General features: G+C 33.7%; 2 protein-coding genes across 2 annotated transcripts; both read left to right on the top strand.

Moving 5' to 3' along the window:
* Window positions 1–1442: 1442 nt before the first annotated feature.
* LOC140888408 (uncharacterized) lies at window positions 1443–2747 on the top strand. Its single transcript, XM_073296084.1, has one exon. The coding sequence runs from the start codon at window positions 1443–1445 to the stop codon at window positions 2745–2747; it is 1305 nt and encodes a 434-aa protein (XP_073152185.1).
* A 21521-nt stretch (window positions 2748–24268) lies between these two features.
* Window positions 24269–25221, top strand: LOC140891938 (calmodulin-like protein 3). The gene has a single exon (XM_073300639.1). The coding sequence runs from the start codon at window positions 24300–24302 to the stop codon at window positions 25023–25025; it is 726 nt and encodes a 241-aa protein (XP_073156740.1). The 5' UTR covers window positions 24269–24299; the 3' UTR covers window positions 25026–25221.

Genomic DNA, 25221 nt, shown 5'->3' with positions numbered 1-25221 from the left:
TTGTACTTTAATTTTTGGATAATTTGGTAACCTTTCATTTGTGCTTTAATTTTTGTCAATGTTATAGTTTGTGTCATAGTTGTTTCGTGAGTCAGGATATTCTAAAATATTTAGTTTAATAAGATTCTTAATGTTAAGTTATTCTCAATTAGGCAATAAATAATTTTTATTTAAATTCTTTATTTTGATTTCAATTTTCGTGAATAGAGAAAAACATGATATGCTAACTGTTGTAGATATTCTCAATTCTTTCTTTAATTTCTTTTGTGAATGCTATTTTTTATGTTTGTAATGATAGGAAAGGTAAAAGTGATATGTCAAAAAGGAAGATCAACGATTATTTTTCTCGAAAAGACAATGCTCAATCAACAAATAATCAAAGTGTTCCAAATGATCCTTCTCCTTCAAGTCCAAAGTCTACATTGGAAACAAAAAGAACGAAACTTGATCATGAAGTGGTAGATACAATAGAAAGCAATCATCTGTATTACGAGCGAGATCCTGGAAAATGAATTGTGATTTGGCAGTATCCATGTGATAAACAAGATGAGATTCGGAGAGAATATGTTGGTATGGGACCGTATCAACCTATTTATAACTATCCTCTTGTTGATTTTAAGCAACAAAGACGCAGTTTTCAGTCTTCTTGGTTTATAAAGTTTTCGTGGCTCGAGTTTTCTGAAGCAAAGGAAAGTGTATTTTGTTTCCCATGCTATTTATTTGACACTTCTTCTTCACAACAAAAGAAATTTACTGTTGAAGGATTCAAGAATTGGAAGAAAGTGAATTGCAAAAATTATCCATTGAAAAGGCATGAAGGAGAAATTACTTCACGTCATAGTGATTCTATGCAAAAATGGGAGGGTTTGAAAAATGTTTCTCAGCATATTGATAGAAAAATAATTAAAGAGTCAGAAAAAGTGGTAAAGCAAAATCGATTGCTTTTAAAGACTTCCATAAGAGCTGTGTGGTGGCTAGCATTGCAAGGTTGTGCATTTAGAGGACACGATGAGTCATCCAGTTCTCACAACCGAGGTAATTTTCTAGAATTGGTCAATTTTCAAGCAGAGTTATGCAAAGAAATTGGTGATATTGTTTTGTCTAAAGCGGCTAAAAATGCCAAGTATATAGCACCGTCAATTCAACAAGAGATACTAAAAATTATTTCGAATCTTGTACAAAGTAAAATTCGTGATTAAATCGGGGATGCTAAGTTTTGTATTCTTGTTGATGAGGCAACTGATGAATCCCATAAAACAAAAATGGCTCTTGTTTTACGATATGTAGATGGTGATGGGGTTGTTAGAGAGCGCTTTATGGAAGTTGTTGCTGTTGATGACACAAATTCCATGACTTTGAAAACACAAATTTGCAACCTACTATCACACCATAATCTTTTGGTGGAAAACATGCGAGGTTAAGGGTACGATGGTGCTAGTAACATGAGGGGAGAATGGAATGGGCTACAAGCTTTGTTTCTCAGAGAATGTCCATATGCCTATTATGTTCATTGTTTTGCTCATCGACTCCAACTTTCCTTAGTTGCAGTAGCTAAAGAGGTATCAGATGTATGGTTATTTTTTTCTAAATTAACTTCCATTGTCAATTTTGTGACTGGTTCTTCGAAGCGGCACTGTCAGTTACAATCAATTAGGGAAGATGAAATAGTTGATTTGATATTATTAGGAGAACTTGGGACTGGTAGTGGATTTAATCAAGCTTGTGCTTTACAACGTCCTGGATCTACTCGTTGGAGTTCACATTACACCTCTGTTGGTAGAGTTATTGAATTGTTTCATTCCATTTGTACTCTTCTTGAAGATCTTATGAAAAAAGGATCAAACTCTAGTATGCGTGCAGAGTCTAAAGGTTTATATATTGGAATGATGACATTTGAATTTGTTTTCATGTTACTGTTGATGCACAGAATTTTGGAAGTATCAGATATCTTATGTCAAGCATTGCAACGAAAAGATCAAGATATTTTGAATGCAATGAAACTAATCACAACTACAAAATTACTCTTCCAAAAGATGCGAAATGATGAATGGGTGGATTTTATATGGAGTGTAAATGATTTTTGTGGTGTTCATGATATTGAAGTACCTGATTTCTCTGATCCATACCTCCAAGGTACTAAAAGTTCTTGTCAGCAGAAAAATCATTTCACATTGGAGGAGTATTATCATTTTCATGTATTCAATGTTGTGGTTGACAAACAGTTGATGGAGTTGAACAACAGATTTACTGAGAAATCAATGGAGCTACTCACTTTGTGTGATGCCTTGAATCCTAGTGATGGTTTCCAATCATTCTCTGATAGTGCTATTTGTTCTTTGGCTAAGAAGTTTTATCCTTGTGATTTTTCTGGAGACGACATGGAACATCTGAGAAGTCAGTTGAATCATTACAAGCTTGATGTTTTTGAGGATCCGCGATTTAAAAATATTGATTCTCTTCCCGAATTATGTCGATTGCTAACCGAAACAAAGAAGTCAAAGATTTACTTCATGATAGATAGGTTGATCCGTTTATTCTTAACTCTTCCGGTTTCTACTGCAACAACAGAGAGGGCATTTTCAGGAATGAAACTTCTCAAGACCCAACTTCGCAACAAAATGGAGCAAGAATATCTTAACAATGCTATGATTTTGTATATTGAGAGAGAGTTTGCTCATGATATTGATTTGGAATATGTAATTGATAGGTTTGATCTTTTGAAAAATCGCAGATTGCGATTAAAATAGTATGCATAATTTTGTTGCCATAACTTGCGAATATTACTTTTTTATGCTTGTTTTGATTATATTATTTTGAAATGAAAGTTTTAGATTTTCTACATTTTTGGTGTTTTATAATTTATAGTTAAGCCCTCCCGAAAAAAAATTCTTGGATACGCCCCTGTTTGGAATATCCTCTGCCTTGACCTTCAACTGATGATAACCCGACCGCAGATCCAGTTTGGAGAAAACAGTAGCTCCTTTGAGTTGATCAAACATGTCGTCTATCCTTGGAAGAGGATACTTGTTCTTGATCGTGATCTTGTTGAGCTCTCTGTAGTCGATACACATCTCATGCTTCTATCTTTTTTCTTAACAAATAAGACTGGGGCTCCCCATGAGGATGTACTCGGTCTAACTTGCTTTTTGTCCAACAACTCTTGCAGTTTTTCCTTTAATTCCTTGAGTTCCGCTGGTGCCATTCTATATGGATCTTTGGAAATCGGGACAGCACCCGGTTCCAACTGAATCTCAAATTCAATTTCTCGATCAGGAACCATACCGGGCAGTTCTTCCTAAAAAACATCCGAAAACTCTCGAACAATTGGAATGTCTTCCATTTTAAGCTTCATTTCTTCCTTCACCTTGTTTACCATAGCCAGATAAACTTCTTCGTCATTCTTCATCGCCTTCCAAGCTTGGGAAGCCGACAAGAGGGGTTTCCTCGACTTGGTCTTACCTTGGAATGAAATTTCTTCGTGGTTTGGGGTCCGAAGTTTGATATTCTTATCCCGACAGTTAACAACTGCATGGTTTCTAGATAACCAATCCATCCCAAGGATGACGTCAAATTCTACCATGTTGAGTTTTACCAACTCAACATTAAAAGTTTGATCACGTAAACATATCCTACATGTTCTATGCACCTTGAGTGTCTCGATTATCTTGCTAGTAGGGGTAGCTACTCTCAGAGGTTCAGTTAGTTTTTCAGAGATAAGTCCTAACTTTTTAGCAAACCTCTTAGATATAAACGAATGAGTGGCACCACAATTAAATAAAACATATGCAGGCTTAGTATTGATTAGAATGGTACCTGCTACGAATTCATTCATACATCTTCTATTTTTTCTTGTGTTATAGCAAACACCCGGGCATTAGGCTTCGTTTCCTTTGGTTGGGCCTGCGCAGTAATCGCATTTGGTCCGGTCCTTGGCTTCACGGGTTCAAGACAATCAGCCACCCGGTGTCCCATCTTTCCACAGTTAAAACAAGCGCCAGTTTTTCTATGACATGACGAAAGTTGCAGACAGGACATGGTTTAACAGCTGGTCGACTAAGAGCAAAAAAAGTTCCCTTGGAAGATCCGCCAGACATGGTTCGGGCGCTTGGAATTTTGACCGTGTTGAGGAGATTGGTTGGTCAGTGGTCGTTTGTTCTTGAAATCACTATCACGACACTTGATATCTGATTCAGCTCGGATGGCCGCTCCCATCAAATCCGCAAAGTTGGCAGGCTGATAAACTTCTAATGCCGACTGTATACGGCTATTCAACCCCTTCTTGAAATGGTGCAACTTTAGATCATCATCTCCCATAATTGTTGGGGCATAGGAACCAAGCTCATTAAACTTGGAAGTGTATTCCACCACTGTCGTGTCTGGTGTTTGCAATAATATTTTGGATATACTGATTCTGATTTTCAATCAGATAAGGACTCTTGAAAGTCAACGTCCGGATCAATATTCACCCTTGGTGGTGGAGCAGTTGTGTGGAGATTAAACAATCCAGCATAGCATACTCTATCATGGAAAAAGAATATATAGCAGCTTGTGAAGCAGCTAAAGAATCAGTTTGGTTCAAAAAGTTCTACACTGATTTGAAAGTAGTTCCAAATATGGATAAGCCATTAACCTTGTATTGTGACAATAGTGGGGCTGTGGCAAATTCAAAAGAACCAAGGAGTCATAAAAGAAGCAAGCATATTGAAAGGAAATACCATCTCATTAGTGAGATTGTACATCGAGGAGATGTCAACGTTATGAAGATAGCATCAAAAGAGAACCTTGCAGATCCGTTCACCAAGACGTTACCTGAAAAAATGTTTATGGGTCACTTAGAGGAAATGGGTCTTAGAGATATGTCTCATCTGATTTAGGGCAAGTGGGAGTTTGTTGAAAATGTGCACATAAAACAGATATTTGTTAATAATTGCTAATTTTAAATAAAAATTTATTTATTTTATTGTTTGATTGTTTTATATTATTTTACTTAAAAATGGATATCTATATAAAATCCACAATATATTATAGTTAATGTGATTTTAGTATATAAAATTATTATATACATGAGGATTAAAATCATAGATAATATATTTAAAATGTCCATGATTGATTAAAGTATGGATCTTTAATTGGTAATCATTAATGCGGTTTACTGATATTTTGAATATGAAAGTTTTATCCAAACTTTCAGTGTGGTGACACTAAGTAGAGGCATTTTATATTATTTGATTATATAGGACAAGGACCATATGTTATTTTAGAGTTATTATTTAAGTACCGTTATAAAAACTTTAATCAACATCATTAAGATGATCTTATGTAGATCAATCTCAATCCTGAGTAATCATAGACTCCTTGTTTGTGTTAATGTGTTTCTTGATTTGTTCGTTAAAATCTATTTTAGTAATAGATTTAATACTTACATTTAGGAGATTCATAAATACATTCAGCTGGGAATATGATTTACAAACACGAAATCCATAACTTTCGAAATGATGCTAAAATGGTTTCCTTGAGTATTGGTTCTAACACTGAACAATTTGAACGCTCTAATTCATAATTAGATTATTATGAATTAATTGTTCACTAGTGGATTAATGATACTTAAGGTTTTAGATACAAATAGATGGGTAAACCGGTAATTTCACCCAGCTCTAATTGTGAACCATGAACGGAGGATTGATTAACATGTAATGATTATATCGATGGACTATTCAAATATTTGGGTAAACATGTTCCATATTTATCAAGAGTGTAGTTCCGGGTTTTTAGTGGAATAACCTTAGAACTAATAAATTAGATAATTAATTAAAGACTTTAATTGATTTTGTCTAAATTTATTGGAGCTTGAGATTATGGGTTCATGGTCCCCAAACCATCTTCACGCAATCACGATGGATACCCTTAAATAATTAATTTGATTAATTATTAATTCACACAAATTGATTAAATAATAAAACTGTTTATTATTTAATAAATAGAATTTTATATTTTATATTTGTAATTTGATTGAAAATATAATTTTTTTTTTGGATAAATAGAGATAGTAATTATTTTAGATAATTATGTGATGTTTGATAATTATTTGAATGTCAAATAATTTCAGTTTTAGAATTGAATATGATTATCTGATTCTATAGAAATTCAAATAAGTTTTGATTTTTTTTTTAAATAATAGAAATCAAATATTAGATATTTGACTATTATTTAAAATTCAAAAATTTTGAATTATTTTTTGTTTCTAGATTTTCAAAAACCATATTTTTGGGTTTTCAAATTTGGTTACAAATTTGAAATTCAAAAGTTGTGTCAATCTCAAATTAGTTGGAATTGATTTTGTTTTGATTTAAATTTTAATAATTAAAAATTGAAAAGATATGATCGGTTCAATTTTTAATCTATAAAAATAGTCTTCTACCTTTCAGAAGAATATCAATTTTTTTCTAGAAACACACACATATGCACGTCTCATACTCTCTTGTCAGATTAGAATTTTTGTAAAAAATTCTAGTTAATAATTTTGTGAGAAAAATTAAAAGAGTTAGCCCACACTATTGTACGTTGGTTGATTCGAAGATTGGTGAGGAAGACTGTGAAACTGAAGGAATTTCAGAAGAGACGATTGCATACAAGTAGTGAATCATCCAAAGAATTTTAGTAACGATTCATATTCCATAGTAGATTCGTAATCATTAAATTTATTATAATATTTTTCACCTTTAATTATAAGAGAACTTGTGAAGTTTTTATAATTAAACTAGATTCTTTGTTCGATCTATACAAAACTATTTTGTCGTGAAAAATTTTAAAAGTCGTTTAATCTTATTTTTCACATATTTTCGCTGCGCATGGAACATGAAAACCAACAAGTGGTATCAATATGATTCTCAAAATATTATAATAAATTTAATGATTTAGAATCTACTATGGAATATGAATCGTTACCAAAATTCTTTGGATGATTCACTACTTGTATGCAATCGGCTATTCTGAAATTCCTCAGAGCATAAACTCATTCAACACCGATTTCAAAAATAAAATATTCTCAGAGCATAAACTCATTCAACACCGATTCTCTTCTAATTTTTCCTTTATGTTACACGCGTTAACATTCATATAATAAAAAATAAATGGAAAAAATAAAGCAAATGATACACAATATCTAAAAATGAAAATCTTGTAATTTTTCCTTTATTTTTGCTTAAGTATATTTTAATATTTGCAATATAGTTTTTATTATAACCACATGACTCATGAGTCATGTAGGAAAACCAGCGTCAAATAAAACATCATCGTTGGTTTGATTGCTTTCGGGTAGGAAAAAAACTAAAAAAAAATCAAGTTATTAGATGAAAAACAAACTTTGATAAGTTATAATAATAAAATCACAATTTCACCGACATGTAAGTATCCTTTTCACAATATATTCAAGTAATGCTATAGTCTATGCCATAAGGGATTTAAAGTAACAATCTTTATATGTTCAATTATAAGGACATGAATGCACACAATCTATCTATTTTTTGTAACAATGTTTGCGAACAAAAAATTATTTTTGTTTATGAAGAAATAATAAAAACAGGCTGTTTTGTTTTTTCCCTTACTAGGTCAACGTGTCATTTTATGTGTTGGGCAAAATTTTAGTTTTGGGCTACCAAACCTCAGCGATATGGGTTGGGCCTAATATTAGTTTTGTAACCGAGTAGGCTATATATTTTACTTAGCGAACACGATATGGCCCATTATTATAAATAACTCTTATTTGTTTTGGTTTCTACGTCCGCCCATGATTCTTTCAAGGAAATTTAATTAGATAATTTCGTAAGCATAAGTGAACAGGAACGATAAATCGCTTGTCGGTTTACCAAGCTATAGTTGATAATAATATTGTTACTCAAATATTGTAATTTGTACGTCGCGTTTAGATTATTTTACGTAGCGAATACAATTATTGTATCATAATAATTTTTTTCACAATAATTACACTCTTTGCAATTAATGTAAACTGAGCATGAGATATTGACTATAATACCAATTGACAATGGCAGGACAAAATACTTACTGTTTTTACCAAAAGCTATAACTTATGATAAAGTTACAACTCAAATTTTTTAAACCGTACAACAACTCAAACGTCACATTTCGATTTGAGAGAAAATTATTTATTACAGTACCACACAGGAGAGAAATTAAATATATGCGTATGAGTGATAAATTTGTTTATACTTTTATGAAATTATGTGTCGATTTCTCTATGTGAAAATAATATGTTATGCAATTATTTTGTAGATTGGGTAGGAAAGGTGTACTTTAGCCTACCAATTACGATATCCGACAATCATGGGCATGTAGAGGGATCGAATTCGAGCTTACTCGTAAGTTTTTCCAATTGACTTGAATATCATTTAATTAAATTTTATTCAAAAGCATCAACTTCGAGGGATCATTCGATCTTGTTATTACATCTTCGCAAGGGAAGAGTCTATGCATTTAGAATCAATTAGATGGATGTTAGGGTGAATAATATTTACCTTTACATGGAGATTAATCAAAACTAATTAAAGTTTGAGTAACTATACATTTAAATTATTTAAGTTGCTTCCTGTAACAAACTACAAGTTTTACAAAATAAAACTTTTATTAAGGAGCTAGCCAAGCGCTATAATAAACCTTGATATATAATTAAATTCAGATCAATGAAATTGAGTTGAAATTCAAACATTGAGTCGAGTCCAGCTCAAATTCAAATAGTTTATATTTAATTTGAACATTGACTATATATAGAACTTCAAGCCAACGAAAAAATTTGATCTTGAGCTTGAATATAAAGAGTGGAGATTAGCTTATTATATTTTTGGCTCGATTGGATTTATTTGCGTATCTTCAGGCTTGACTCTTGTATTTCTTCCGGCCGCTTCGCCATTTGGTTCTTTCAGGTTGTCTTCTTCACAATTTTGGCAGCATTTTCAAAAAAAAGAAAGAAAAAAACAAGAAAAATTACAATTTTGATCGATCCTATATATTTGGTTTATTTTATTTTATTTTTTGAGATTTAGGTTTTTTATGTTGTTCGAGTTCAATTTTAGTTCTCTATTTTTCAATTTTGGTAATTGTAAACATTTTAATTGTATAGGTGCTGCATCACCATCATGTCGAAAAGAAATGACTAAAATTGTGAAAGCAACAAAGATAGTAGACCAAAACTAAAATTCGACAATATAGAATAAGACCGCAATCACATATAAACAAATATGTGAACTAATTTTACATTTTCCTTATTAAAAAAATATTAAATTTGAAATATTCATAGTCATTATGAATAAAATTCAATTCTCAAATTTTTAATCCTAAATATAAAAAATCTAGGATCAACTATTTGATCTAGTCAAACTATTATAATTTGACTTTTCCCTTAAGGTATTTTTCTATTTGGTGATGCATACTTAAATTGACATTCTTTTCGTAATTCCATGTCGAAGACACTGTCAAATTAATTTGTAGAGACTTCTTTTATTTTTTTTAGATGAAAATTATTTCATTAACGGGCAGGGTTCACACCAACTAACATTATCTTTGAGTCATAGGATGCGGTTGGCGAATAGAGTGGCACATTCGTTAGCCTTTTTTTGCTATTTTTTTCCCATCTATGTTTGTGTGGATGAAATGAAAATTTTTTTTTGGTTGATAAACCTTGTAATCTAAGATATTGTTACTAGTTGAATAAATTTGTAAAGTTTCCTAAAGAAAAAAAACAGAGTAGTACTCCAATACACGATCAAGAATTAAGTCTAAAATTAATTTATGGACATGTAGAGTCCATAAATTATTATGAATCCCATGTAATCAAGTTTAAATTGAACTGCTAGATATAGTGCGAGCATATTACTTTTGCTAACGTACACAATTTGAACTCAGAAGCACGAGATTTGACGGGGCTTGCCTGATCCCAATTCCTTTCTTATTGAATGAAAAAAAAAAAAGAAAGAAAAAATTGGAAAAGTAATAATAATATGAGCAAATTGGTGATAAATCTCTAAACTCAAATTTGACTTTGCCCTATCTTCCTACCCATAAGATTCTTTGCAATAGCTCCCTAGGACCACAAAACTTGAATATTTAATTGTTTAATTCTTGTACTGGATTTATGCTTTTTTATGCTTAAAATCTAAAAACTTTATGCTAAAATCTGAAGATTTTATGCTTATTAATGGTACAAAGAATTATCCGTAAAAATGGTATCAAAGCCTTAGGTTAATTATTCAGACATAATATTATTCGTTAATTCATGCTTTTCTTTGTTGAGGAGAAGATTTTTTTAAAAAAAAATGACTTCAAACGAATGTTTGAATCAAGAGGATTTTATTCATATGAAATCCTATAAACAAGTTAATCTATTCACAATAGATTACTTACAACATGTTGTGATTAATGCTCTTAATTTTGAAGAGATAAAGAAAAATGATTTCTAACTCTCAATTTTTAGAGATTACCCCATATTTCTCTAAACTCTCCGGAGATCTTAGAGAAATTCAAAAGACGGTACAATATTACATCAATCAGCTGTATGAAATACCTCGGAAAATTGAAGAAATCCTTAAGAAACAAGAAGAAATTCTTGGAAACCTAAAGGATCTTCAAAATAAAATCATAAATCTAGAACACACTTCAGGTTCTAGAAAAAAAAATACAGGAGGAAGGTTACCACTCTCATTTGGTACCGAACCTTTGTTACATCAGAAAGGTAAAACCAAAATGGTCCAAAAACCTTTAACCAATGATGAAATGATGATTAATCTTATAAAAGCAGTATCAGAGAAAAACACTATCTGATGACTACTTTAGAAAGATTAAATCTCGAGGATCTACAAGATCTTGCGGATTCTTTTGCGAATCTCAAAGTAGCAGATCTAAAAATGAATTCCCCTGAGGGTGAACAATCCATAGGAAATCCCCCAAGATATGTGATTAAAACAGAAGAACCACATAGTGAGTTCCAGGTTGGAGAAAATTCACATCCAGCAGGAACCAGATCGAGAAGAAGTAAAATCCCACTCCATCAAACTCCTTATGGAAAAACTATTTTAGATCCAATACATCCTTACGGGGTTATGTTAAACCTTGATGTTTTGGACTTCAAAAATAGAGAAGATCTTATAGATGATTGGACGTCAGCTATGAGAATAGCAGCAGGGACATTAGATCTCAATAAATAAGGATTCATTAAACTTCTAGAAATGAGTCTAATGGGATCTGTTAAGATCGCATGGGAGATGACTATGCCAGAAACTAAGGAATCAATCTTAGCAGGAGAATCCCTCAGCGATATTGGAGAAAGAATGGCCACCCTATTTAAAGCACAATTCATAGGGATAGACTATTTCAATAATCAAGATACAGAGAAAAAGAGAAGATACTCAAGCTCTTTATAGCATCGAGTTACATGATATCTGCTTAGTTGATGAATACATTATGTTATTCACTAAATACAGATGGAATTCGGGAGTCGAGGAAAATATAGCTATTCAGCTATTTTTTGCAAAAATGCCAAGTCCCTGGAGAGAAATGCTGATTAAAGAATATGTTCCAGACAATCTTGATACATTGGCAAGAAGTGCCTCTTTTTTGAAAGGAAAATTAGCAGAATGGTGCCATATGGCAGCATTACAGAAGAACTACAAGAAAATAAGGGGTATAGATAAGCGTACACCTTTGTGTTGTAGAGAAAATGATCTTCCAACGATCATTGGAAACAGATCACATGGATTTAAAAGGAAGAAATTCAGAAATAATCCCTATAATAAAAGAATAAAAAGTTCTTGGAAACCAAGAACATTTTGGTCCAAACAAAAGGCCAGATCCTATAGATCAGGTAGAAGAAGTGGACCTACAAGAACATCCCCAGCAACAGGCTCATCACAAAGCAGGGGAAGAACACCATCAAGAAGAACTTTCAGAAGAACTCATACAAGAGCAAGTGAAAGTTTCAAAGATTGCAACTGCTGGACATGTGGAGCAAGAGGACATATATCTACAAATTGTCCAAAAAACGAGAAAAAATGAGTTAAACTCTTTGAAGCAACACCAGATATGGATGATGCGGTCTTCTTTCAAGATCTAGTACAAGTATATAAATTTGAGGATATCCCCTCAGATGAAAGCATATACGAAGAAGAGATATTGTTTAGTCGAGAAGTTTCTGAAGATGAATCAGAATCAGAATCAGAGTAAAGAGGAAGTGTTTCGCCATGAAACACATGAAAGTTTGGCTGGGTTCTTTAGTCAAACCACGATATCTCATAATATGGTCCAAAGGATTATGAGAGAAAATCCAACATTACAGAAATACCAAGGATTTTCGGCAGGACAAGTTGAAAGAGTCTTAGAAAACCTAGGGCTAAGACAAAGAAGACATAATTTGATTTAGAAGGTATCCAGAAGGGAAATGGCGATCCCTATGAAACTAACCAGTAATCAAATTGAAATGCAGTTAATTCCCTTTGAAGAAATTCGAGAAGAAATACAGAAATTAAAAGCAGAAGTAGCAAAGACAATGTCTTGGATTCATATTGGAGCAATCCAAATTATGATCAAGGCTACTTTTAAAGAGGAAATAGATTCACCCATAGATATCGTAGTATGCGATAAAAGAATGAGGAATATACAAGATGCGGTTCTAGGAACTATCTCGGGAAATTTATGTGCATGAAAAATTGTGGGAGTTATTTATCCAAGAATAGCCTACAATTTAGCTAATAGAGATTTTAGTCGAGCCTTGACTTTGCATCAAAACTTCAAGGAAAAAAGACTAATGAAGGAAGGTAATAGGCCATATTCTATTACGTATCAAATTTCATATGCTCTTTCTAATACTCACCATTCTGAATTATTTATTAGAAATGAGTTCATTGAAATTCCAGAGCTCTTTGGCAAATTTGCTCAAGCAATATATCCGGAAAGAATCGAGTTTCCTTTAATTCAGGAAACAGACATTCAAATTCAAGACAGACCGGTTCTATATAAAGACATTAAAATAGAACCCCAAAGGTTATCTTTCCAAGGAGATAGAATGACAAGCAGGAGATGGGACAAATCTCCTATTCAAGAAATTCCACCAGAAGAAAAAGAGTTTTCTATAATAGAAAAACTTAGATCTCCAGAAGGATGGAAAGAAGTGAAAATAGTATTCGAAATTACAAGTCATCGAAACTTGTTCCCTTGTAACTCGATTTACTATTTGGAACAACAGGAAAAATGAACTTACCAAGGAGTGATAAATATTGGAGAATTGAAAGTTCAAATCTGGGGAATTCCAGGAAAAGAAATAGATCAACTCATTCTTGGTCTAGAATTCATGGAGGACCATAAACCATGGAAACGCCTTGAAAAAGGAATAAAGTTCATGGCAAAAGAAAAGACTTGGAGAATTCAATAAGAATTCTACGAAATGGAAAACCAAAAGAATTGGATAAGGGACAATCCCTTAATCAGATTTGAGAACTCTGTTCACAGACAGAGGAAGAAGCAACAGTTAAAATTAGTAAGTCATGAACATGATTTACTAGAACACATTGAAGAAGTAGAAAGGAGTAATCATACTCTACCTTTTGAGGCCATGGGAAAACTAAAGGTAAATAGTCTTAATCGGATTACTGAGTTATAACACAGTTTGTTAAAAATGGCGGGGCCATTTAGTAATCCCTTTAAAAAATGACAACAAATCCTTTCTCCATATACATTCCGATAGGGATGTTATATGAACAATATAAGACTGAGTATTTTGCAGCTTATATTGACTCGGGAGCAGGAATTTGTATAGCAAAAAGATGAGTCTTCCCTGAAGAATGTGAAGAGGAATTGCCAAAAATTGCTGGACGAGATTTCTCTCGAAGAATTTTAATTCTTTGCAAAGGAATAAAACAAGCAGAGATCCTTATGGGAGGTGCATGTAAAACACCTTGGTACAAGGTAAAAACACCATCAATCTATTTTCATGATAAAGGAGCTGATATCCTGTTAGAAAATAACTTCTTACAAATGTTTAAAGAGTATACACAAGACAATGAGTCAAGAAGACTTATGTTCACTACAATTTGTGAGCATAAAATTATCGTTCAAAGACTCAAGGTTGCTTTTTATCGACAATTGCCGATAATATTTACAGCCAGCGTGGTGATAAAGGACAACTTTTTTACCCAAAAATGAAAGATCCAAGAAGGTTTGGAGAAACCATGTTGAAAATAACAACAGAACAAGAACTCCAAACAGAGGATATGGAGCTTCTCAAGGTAACTCTAAATCACAGAGATATAGAGTTAGAGAATAAAGTATCCCTTGAAGATGTCAAAAAGAGGCTCAAAGAAAGTTACAACGAGCATCCATTGGCATGGTGGGATTAGGGATGGCAATTTTTCCCGCGGGTTCGGGTACCCGCGGGAAAAATCCGAAACGGGGCGGATTTGGGGGAGTATTTTTGGGTATGGGTTCGGGTTCGGGGATTTTTAAAAATCCCCGAAATATATTGGGGCGGGTATGGGGATGCTATCCCCATCCCCGAACCCGCCCCGATAATAATAATAATAATAATAATAATAATAATAATAACAATAATAATAATAATAATAATAATAATAATAATATTACAAATATTTTAATTATAAAATTTTATTAAATCTAAAATATTATTAAAAAATTAAAATTAAAGTATTATTATTATTTCGTTAATATATTTTTTTATACATTATATATAATACATTCTTTATGATAGCTTAGTTTTTTATAACATAAAATTATTATTTGAATCTCATTCATGTTACATACACATATAAAGTATTTATATTAGTCTAAATATATATTATTTATTTTGATAAATTTAAAAACAATATATAATCTTAATAAATTTTTGATACATAGTATTTTTCTTTAAAATATTAAATTTTATTTATAGAAATATTTTGTATTTAAAATATTTTTATTAATTTTAAAAGTTAGTTTTATAATAAATAATTTGACCCAAAATATTTTAGGTATTTTATTATAAAATTGAATAATAATTTTTATATTTTTATATAATAAAATTTACTAATTCATATATATATATATATATAAATAAATAAAATTTATTTATAATATAGATAAATATATATATTTTCGGGTATGGGTATGGGGATGGAGATTTGATCCCCGCGGGGATGGGTATGAGGAATCCCCGATAAGAATTAATGGAGATTGGGGCGGGTATGGGGATCGGATTTGAATTCGGGGACGGGGATGGGGAAGACATCCCCATCCCCGAACCGCCCCATTGCCATCCCTAGGTGGGATAGAAATCAACTCAAAGCCAGTCTTACTCTAAAGGAAGGCAAAGAGTATGAATTCGTCAGATATAAGCCTATCCCGATGAACATAACAGATCAAAGGGATATGAGAATGATTATCAAGGAACATTTGGACCTTGGTTTAATCAAAGAAGGAGTTTCACCATATAGCAGCCCATGTTTTCTGGTTAGAAATCATGGTGAAATAAAAAGAGAAAAACTCAAGCTAGTTATTAGCTACCAAGGTATTAATAAAATCCTGGAGTTTGATGGGTACTTCATACCGAGTAGAGAACACCTAATTAGCTGTGTACGAAATGCTAGAGTGTTCTCAAAATTTGATTGTAAGTCTGGATTTTACCAGATTCGAATGGAAGAAGGAAGTAAGAAATTCACAGTCTTCTCTACTCCACAAGGACACTATATTTGGGAAGTTATGCCTATGGGATTAGCTAATGCACCCCAAATATTTCAAAAAAAGATGGATAACCTTTTTAAAGATTATTTCAACTTTATGTTTGTTTATATTGATGATATTCTTATAGCATAAAAAAATATAGACGAACACGTTAAACACTTAGAGATTTTCTCTAAAATTTGTAAACAAGAATGACTGGTTTTATCTAAAAAGAAAGCAGTCATAGCAACGAGGAAAATTGAATTCCTCGGTATTGAGATTGATGAAACTGGAATAATTCTACAACCCCATATTGTGAAAAAGGTAAAGAATTTTCCAGATAAACACAAAGATGTAAAACAACTCCAGAGTTTTCTTGAAGTAGTTAATTTTGCAGGGATGTTCATTAACAATCTAGCAATGTACAGAAAGGTGTCCAGTCCTTTGTTAAAAAAGGATGCTAGGTTTATATGGGCCGATGACCATACTAAAGGGGTAAACCAATTAAAAGAGATATGTAAGAATCTCCCAAAAATGGCTATACCCGTAGATGAAGATGATCTGGTATTATTTACGGATGCCAGCGACGATTGGTGGGCAGCAGTCCTTACCAAGATCACTCCAGATGGGGAAATATCATGCAGATACTGTAGCGGTCTTTTTTCAGAATCGGAGGCCATTAGATGGCATATCAACGAGAAGAAATTTTATGCAGTTAAAAGGGCTTTTGAAAAATGGTCATTATTTTTACTTGCTAAAAAATTCACTCTGAAGGTTGATAATACCCAGGTAAAAGTTTTCCTAAAAATAAGATTGAATCTAAACCTGAGAAATCTAGGTTATTAAGATGGCAAGCATTATGTCAAAATTATATTTTTGATATTGTTATTATTAAATCTCATGAAAATATTCTTGCAGATTTCTTAACAAGAGATGGAAGGCAGTGACGTGGATTCCATCATGAAAATGCAGAGGCATCTCAGGGAACACCTTGGGTTGCTTCAAAACGAGTTCAACCAGTTAGCCATTAATGCTGAAATGGTCGGCAGGTTACAACAAGCTGATCGGATCAAAGTATCTAATCGAATTACAGGATGTATGCAAGCTCAAACACAACTATGGGCTGCTATTCAAGGGCCAATTGTGAAGGCTATAGAAAAACCATTGGTTTCTCATAAACAAGATATGCTAAAACCATTGGTTTTATAAGAACAAGAAATACAACCACCGGTTGTGAAACAAGATGTTGAGGAATCCAAAACTCAAGAAACAAGTGCAAATCTATCATCAGCCTTTGATGATCTGGATGAAGCAACAATTGATGAGGATAACTCATCAAGTCAACCCTCCGCCTCTGGGGTAAAAGAGGAAGAGATCAATCTTAGGCCCAACACTGACAAGGGCAAATCTAAGATTGATACTAATCCATCTATTATTTCTCCATTCCAGGTTTATCAACAAAGGTGGGAGAAATTGAATACAAGGAGTGAAATCAACTTGCAGGGTTGATGTTGCAGGAATATATCCAAGGGTTTGGCTAAAAAATAATGTCAATCCTAAAGATGTAAAACTCTGGTATTAATTTGGGGCTTTGGCCTCAATTTATACAACGTCACCAAGCTTCCCGGAGATATCACGGTTACCAAAATGGATCCAGGAAGAAGTCCAAGAAACATGGGCAAATAATGATCATTTGTCCAGAGGAGATGTGCTTGAGTTATACTTTTTTAGTGCAGCTCCAGAACCAACAGTAAAAGGATCACACGAACCCTTTCATTTCATCAAACTGAGGAGACCTGATATAAACAGTCATAAATTTATCAAGGATCCTAAAACTGAAGAAATACCCTTGGTGTCCACTTTCGGGAAAAATGAGATCTCAACCATAAGGGCATGGGGTATTTGGGTCTGTCTTACTGAGATGGACAAAGTCAAGTTTCCATTCAAATTTTATCAGAATTCTGTGAATGGATCGTTCCTGTTGAACACAATGACAGGAAAAACTACATCATTTGCGGAAGAACTCTTCGAAAAGAAGAGAAACCTTTTGTGGAACAGCAAGCTGCCGGGGAGTAAATAAACTCGCCGAAAATTTTGTAATATGGCTCATATTGGACGATGGTCAGAGAATATCTGCCCAGAATGCCCAAATCAGAAGGAGCCAGAATTTGGAAAAACCTTTAGACCCCGAACGGATCGAAAGGATTTTTCCGAGACAAGCAAAGGTGGACAAGGACCACCGAAGATGCGTTTTCACAGGGGCCTACTTCAAAAGCAAAAGATGCCCTGACAACAATAAAGCAGGCATGTGAGGAGAATAAAGCCAAAAGAAAGTGGCAGGCATGTGATTCCTCAACTAGTAAAAGATGTAATCAATAATGGCATAAAAAATTCCAGACAGCTGCCTCCTCCACTAGTAAAAGATGTCATCAATAATGGCATAAAGAAATACAAGACAGCAGTGAGATTTCCTGAAGTTTTTTGGTGAAACGAGTGGAACTACAGCTATAAATACAGGCATTTGAGGAAGCTGAAGATATCGATCATTCCCTTCAGTTTTCTTACAAATAAATTGTTGTAATATTTCTCTTTCTATTGTATTAAGTTTTTTTTTATGCATTTCAAGAACAAGGCTACTATGGGTAGCTAAACAAGTTGTCTTCTCCTCTTCAAAGGATTTGATTTATGTAATAATATTATGTCTGAATAAATTTTCTAAATCTCTCGTTCTTCATGCTCATATTTTATAATTAAATTTATATACCATATGCCTTAAGGTAGAAAATGAATTAAGGCTGTGCTGGGTGTCGTTGAAGGAGCTTGTGCAGAAACCATCTGTTGTGACTGCGTGGTTGGAGTGTGAGGAGCACTTCGTAAAACTCGGCAGGTATGACCCGACGACATTATGTTCAAAGAGGTATTTAAATTTAATTCATCTTACGGAAGCATGTTGGACCCTAATCTGGAGTATATCGGCTGAAAACCTTGCGTAACTAATAGTCTTGCATGGCCGGGACTAGTTCGATAGGTATAACAAATCCACGTACAAAGGATTAGTTTTAATTATATTTTAATTCAAATATAGGAACCACTAGGGAGTGATAAAGAAAAAGATGGGTAGGGAGTTAAGTTAAAGAGAAGTTTGGTAGTGGGGAGTTTAAAATAATTTGCCCTTATAATATTCGTCAAAATAATTTTAATTATTACTTTCTCATTAATATCAAATTTTATTATGATATTTGATATATATAATATCTCATAACAAGTTTGGTGAACAAAACTCTGGTAAGATCGTCAGGCTAAATTTTAAGAAACATAACTCCTGATCGACCCGACTCATGAGAAAATATTAATTTTTATGTCAAAAGTATTATTTTTTACACTGTATGTAGCGACCCTTACCCGGATCACCTACTAAACAGATTTTAGGCATGCAATTAACTTAATTAAATAGATATCAGAATAAACTGCGGAAACATTACAAATACTACAATCCCAAGGCAAGGAATCTGTAAAAATCCAATTAGATTATACAACCATATCGAAAAGCTGTATCAATCCGATAACAAAAGAAATAAAACCTAAGCGAAACTCCAGCTGACCAACCGCTGCCTAGCCCCTCCTGGAACCACCCGCCTCGTCCAATCGCAAACCTGCCTCATGGAATAGAGTGTCCAAAAACACAAATTACGAGACGTGAGCATAAAACGCTCAGTACGAGAGTATGAGTATAAATGCATGCAAAGTGAACTCCTTATAACTTGAGGTCAAAGATCAGATAACAGAGACAGACCGGGCTCTGGTATGTAGCACGATGTGCCGTCGCTGCAGGAGGTGTCTCCCATACCAATATACCAGTGGATATGTCGGACCCAAATCGATGGAAGTCCATCCACTAACAGGAAAGGGTACAACCCTAATAATATACATCTCGAAGGAGATAGCTCAATATGCAGATGAATGCATCATAAATCAATGACATATAAATCATGCAGTCACATAATACATGCATACTCAGTCAGGATATCTCGAACAGTACTATCGTACCTAACACCGAAGTCTGAACTAAGCTGGAAGAAGACAACCCCTAGCTGCCTTAGGTTCAAGTCCCGACCCGACCTGGTCTCAAGACTGACCCGACCTGACCTTTCCCTTCAAGCCCGACCTGAACTATTCCTGGTCAAGCCCGACCTGAACTGCTCCTGGTCAAGCCCGACCTGAACTGCTCCTGGTCAAGCCCCGAGCTACTCCTTCCCGAACTCCCGAGCTTCTCTTTCCCGAGCTCCCGAGATACTCCTTGGTCCGAGTAGAACTAAGAAGTGAGATGAAATGGTGTAAAATGACCGAACCCGCAACTCCTATTTATAGAGGATGAGCCGGGACATGTGTCAATCGAGTGCATGACACCTAGCAGGATACTAATCGCGTTTTAGCTCCAGCCACGTGTCCATTCCCGACCTGAATACCATGTGTTCTTCCCATGACCGAACATTACCCTGGCATTGCACATCACTTTCTTGAGCACCCTAAGCCCCGACCCGAGCCAAGCACAAACACATTCCTGAGCCCTAGCTCCAAGCCCGAGCTCTAGCTCAATGCCCGAGCTCTTGCTCAATGCCCGAGCTATTGTTGAACAACCATGACCGACCCGAGCTACTCATGTCATGTGTTCTTGATCTTAACTTGTGCTCTTGTTAATAAAATATAATTAATAAATTAATCTTGTAAATTGGAACTGGGCTACTACACTGTATTAGTGTACTTGTTGGGTTTTGGAACACAAGCAATCCTGATTTTGATGATAACAAAACTTGTTATTGCGTTTCTAACATATTTGCTCTAGTGTGAAGATTGTCAACTCAAGATGGAAGTCAAAACTCAAAATTAGCTAAACTGAATTTCTGGTAAACTCCAGTGTTTCAATGATATCTTACATCTCAATAATCCAAATGATTAGAAGCTAAGACAAATGCATAGAAAACTCAATTTGGAACATACTATATTTCAGGTCAGTTGAGCAAAAACGGATGTTATCTTGGTCAAACAGACGTCTCAATACCAAACTGAATCCGATCAGTTTAGCAGAAAATACACCATCAGTTTACCTCAAGCAGTTCCTGTATTTTGGCCATATCTTTCAGCTCGATTATCCGAAAGGAATGATTTACCATACGTTGGAAATATAAGACAATGATATACAAATCATATTCACAAGTCAAAGACTGAATCGTATTTTAAGGAGATGCTAAACTGCGTTGAAGTTACTGGTTTGGAACAGAAATTCTGCAAAACATAATTTTTGGAACAGTCTGGTGTATTAAGTATAACTTCCGCATTTGAACTCCGAATTGAGTGATTTATGATTCCATGGAAAGCTAAAAGAAAGGGATACAACTTTAATGTTTATCACTTTTCCCAAAAATTAACGAATCAAGAGATATAGCACTAAACTACTCATATGCATTCAACTGATTTTGTGCTTAACTGAAGTTTGAGCAGCTCTGGTATTTTGAGCATAACTTTTGCATATAAACTCGAAATGGAGTGATTCTTGATTCCGTGGAAAGATAAGATTAATAGATACAACTTTTATATTTATCACTTTGCCCAGAAATCAACGAATCAAGAGATATGATACTAAACTGATTATATGATTACTAAACTGCTCCAAAATCAGTCTCACTCCCAAACTGAAATTTGCCAAGATCAGTTTACCTACCCAAACCGAAGTTTGCTCAACTGCTACAGTACCCCGAAGTTCATTTTAGCTCCAGAAAAAGTACAAAAATAGTACAAAAGTATTTTAACGGCTCTATTTCTGTGTCTAACGGCTATATCACTCTTGGAGCCTATAAATACAACATCTTGAAGTTCAAACACAAGCTTTTGAAGGAGATTCAAAGCATGGGCAGCCTACTTGAAGAAATCAGCTAGTTGAGAGCAAAGCCCATGGTGTGAAGAACACATCAAAATTCTTGAGCGTGAAAAGTCAAGTTCTTCACTCCCAACTCACTCACATATAAAAGAGAGATGTATTTCATAGATTAGTTGAGTGAGATTCTTTACACAAAGACGTTAAAAATTGTGTTTGTAGTCTTGACATAAGAGACGTTAAACATTATGCGGATTGTGAGGTTGCGGCCTACAATCAATTGAGTGACTAGGAGTTCTTGTTTAGACAGTGGGTAAGCCCTAAATTGGATTGGGTTTGTACAAATAGGTTGTATAAATCAAAGTCATTTAGTGGATCCTTCCGAGGAGGAAGAAGGGGTGACGTAGGAGTGTTTAAAATTTTCGAACATCCATAAACAAATCCTAGTCTCTTTATTTCTTGCATTTGTTTATTGCTACTGTTTTAGATTGCATTTTTGAAGCATTTTATGTGTTTGATAAAATACCTAAATGTTGCATTCAAAGTGTTTGATAAAATGCTTCATCGGTTTCTACGAAGGATTATTTCGAGTGTCTTTCGCTTGGTTTGAAAATCAAACTCGATATAATTCATCGGTGCTCAATATTTCAAGAACCGAGCTATTGTAGCTCAAAATCTTTTAAAAGTGTGTATTCACCTCCCTCTACACACCGTTTTCGATCCTATCAGTATTGTAGACAGTGAATCAGTTCGTCTCACTAATAAATATCTGCGAGACCGTCTCATAGAGAACCGGCGTTTTTTGTGAAGACCGTGATTTCGAAACAACAACATATCAACAATGTATTTTAATGGTCTTATAACTATATTTAGCTTCATCCCCCACGAAGCTAGACAAAAACACTCTCTCTCTCTCTATATATATATATATATATATATATATATATTTCAATCAAGTAATAGCTAAATCTAATAACACCACCACATTTTTCGAGCAAGCAACGACCAACAACAGCGGCACGCAAGAGAAACCAGGAAGACGAATTCCATTTGAAACTACCGAAATTTGTTAAGAAATTTGTGCGAGTGAGCGTAATGTTTTCAAAGTATATCTATGTTTTAAATCGAATGAACATGATTATAAGATTGATACATTATGTTTCTAAAATAAAACTTGATCATTTTAAACGTTGCTATGAATTCGAAATCTAAGTGGTAATTAAGGAATTTCGAATTATGTTATTATATAACCTTAATGCGGAGGGATTATAGCCGATAATATAATGTGCTGCAAGAAAAATGCATACTAGAGACCGAATTGGTCTCTATTTGTATTTAGAGATTGGTCCCTAATTGTGAGAGACTGACACCACGAACCGGTCTTTAAATTAGTGACCGAAGTAACAATTTCAGTCTAAAAAATAGAGACCGATATTTCTCATGCGTTCTCTATATTAGATACCGAATATTTATTTTCGGTCTCTAATAAATTATAAGAAATTTCAATGATGTATGAATCATGTCTAGTTCGTGAAATGCTATATGATCATGTTTTGAAATGTAATGTACAAATGATACGTTCGGTTGTGATCTGATTTTTGAAAATTACATGTACACCTATTTTATAAATTATGTTATATGTTGTGTTCAATTGGTCCTAAATCGATGAGTGTTTCATCAAACACTCATCTCTGACATTATCTCCTTAAATAGTGGTGGAACCGAGATTATTAATCTACTCTTAAGATTTTAAACTCTGAAATCCTTCAATTTTTTTTTATTGAACAACACAAACTAATATCAAATGATTTTAAAAGTAATATATAAAATGTTTTAAAAACAATTGAGCCACTCAGACTAAAGTCATAAAACCCGGGTGACCATATTAGTTAAGCTAGACTTGTATTTTTAAATTTGTACGCCTATGTATTCATATGCTATCATTATAAATATAGTTTTATTTTATTAGCTATAGAGATTGATTTGGGTGAATTTTATGCTACGAGGCGTTTTTGAGTGCATATTCTACATTATTTTAAAATACAAAAAAAAAAAATCATTCCTTATTTTTTTTCGTTTTACTAAATAATTATCATAAGGTTTTCTCTTCTGAGGTCTTAGATTTTGGAAAATAGTACATTGTTATTTAAAGAAAAAAGAAAAAGGGACTACGCATTAATATGTATACAATAATGATAAGAGGTTGCCCCGTGCCCATTTAAAGTACACACAATTTTATTAGTTTTTAAACCAATGTTAACTTTTTGTTGACTAATATACGGTCAACAAGAAATTTTTTTAAAATAAGGAAGAATGGTAACCATTGTTTTTCGATGCACATGGATTAAACCTCTGAGTTAGTAAACCACATTAATTAGGTAAGCATACATGAAAAATCTTATGAGACAAATTTGCCCCAAAAAAATATTGGTAGAAAAAATCAAACCGATGATCATTAACCAAGCGTTCAACTATTTCACCAACTCGACATATTAGATTAGCTAATGTGAAATTACATATTAATTATATGTAATTTCTTTTGCAGTTAATGGCGGTTTGACGCGGTTTGTGGGTCAAGAAAAGCACATAAAAAAAAGCACGCGGTTGCTTCCTCCATCCTAAAGGTAAAAACACTATAAATATATTCTACCAAAAGTGTTTCTAAGTTTGATTCTCCAAATTATATTCTATTAACCAATAACTCCTTGTTTCCTATATGTTGTTTCAGGTCCTTTTTTTTTTTTCACTAGCAAAATCAAGCCACAACAAAATGATTGCTATATTGTTACCCTCTATTCTCTTCATATTGGGGCTTATTTACACATTTTCTTCCATCCCTACAACCAAGAAAATTGCTAATATATGGTTCACATATATTCTTGGTCCCCATGAAAAAAAAGATCTTCCGAAAACAGAGAGAACAAGCCAAGATGGCATGGATCAAGAAAAGGAATTGATGATCAATGATGGTGTAATTACCAAAAGTGATCTCGGAAGTGTTTTCGGTACGTTCGATAAGAACAAAGATGGTTACATAACCAAGCAAGAGCTTAGAGAATCACTCAAGAATATTGGGATCTCAGTAGAAGAGAAAGATGTAGATGATATGGTGGAGAACTTTGATTCAAACGGGGATGGTTTGATAGATTTCGACGAGTTTTGCGAGCTTTTCGAGTCGATCTCGGGGCAGAAGGAGGGTCGTTTGAAAGATGAGAGTTTGAAGGAGGCTTTTGATGTGTTTGATGGGAACAAAGATGGGTTGATAACAGTTGAAGAGTTGGGTTTGGTCTTGTGTTCTTTGGGACTTGCACAAGGAAAGAATTTGGAAGATTGCAAAGACATGATTAGGAAGGTGGATTTAGATGGAGATGGTATGGTTAATTTTGACGAGTTCAAAAGAATGATGAGAAATGGTTTTCAAAGGCTTGTTTCCATTTCTTGATCCAATATAGGTAGGTCCTTGTATTTTCTTCAGTTTAGCTTGTCTAAAATTTCATTGTATCCCGTCGAGGTCTCGTCTGACCATCTGATCTCTATGTCTAAGTTTGGGAGAATGTTTCGTGTTTGAGATTCAATTGTAGCAAATTTCTCCCCGGTTGAAAAAAACAAATCATTGTATCCGTGGAGAAAATTTAATA

The sequence above is a fragment of the Henckelia pumila genome, chromosome 3 (genome assembly GCF_033568475.1).
Source record: "Henckelia pumila isolate YLH828 chromosome 3, ASM3356847v2, whole genome shotgun sequence".
Lineage (NCBI taxonomy): Eukaryota > Viridiplantae > Streptophyta > Magnoliopsida > Lamiales > Gesneriaceae > Henckelia > Henckelia pumila.
The sequence above is the reverse complement of the archived record's forward strand: the minus strand, read 5'-3'. Positions and strand labels throughout refer to the sequence as shown.

Bases quoted from the DNA above. Each gene is read 5' to 3' on its own strand.
- LOC140888408 (XM_073296084.1), top strand. From the start codon at position 1,443: ATGAGGGGAGAATGGAATGGGCTACAAGCTTTGTTTCTCAGAGAATGT.
- LOC140891938 (XM_073300639.1), top strand. From the start codon at position 24,300: ATGTTGTTTCAGGTCCTTTTTTTTTTTTCACTAGCAAAATCAAGCCAC.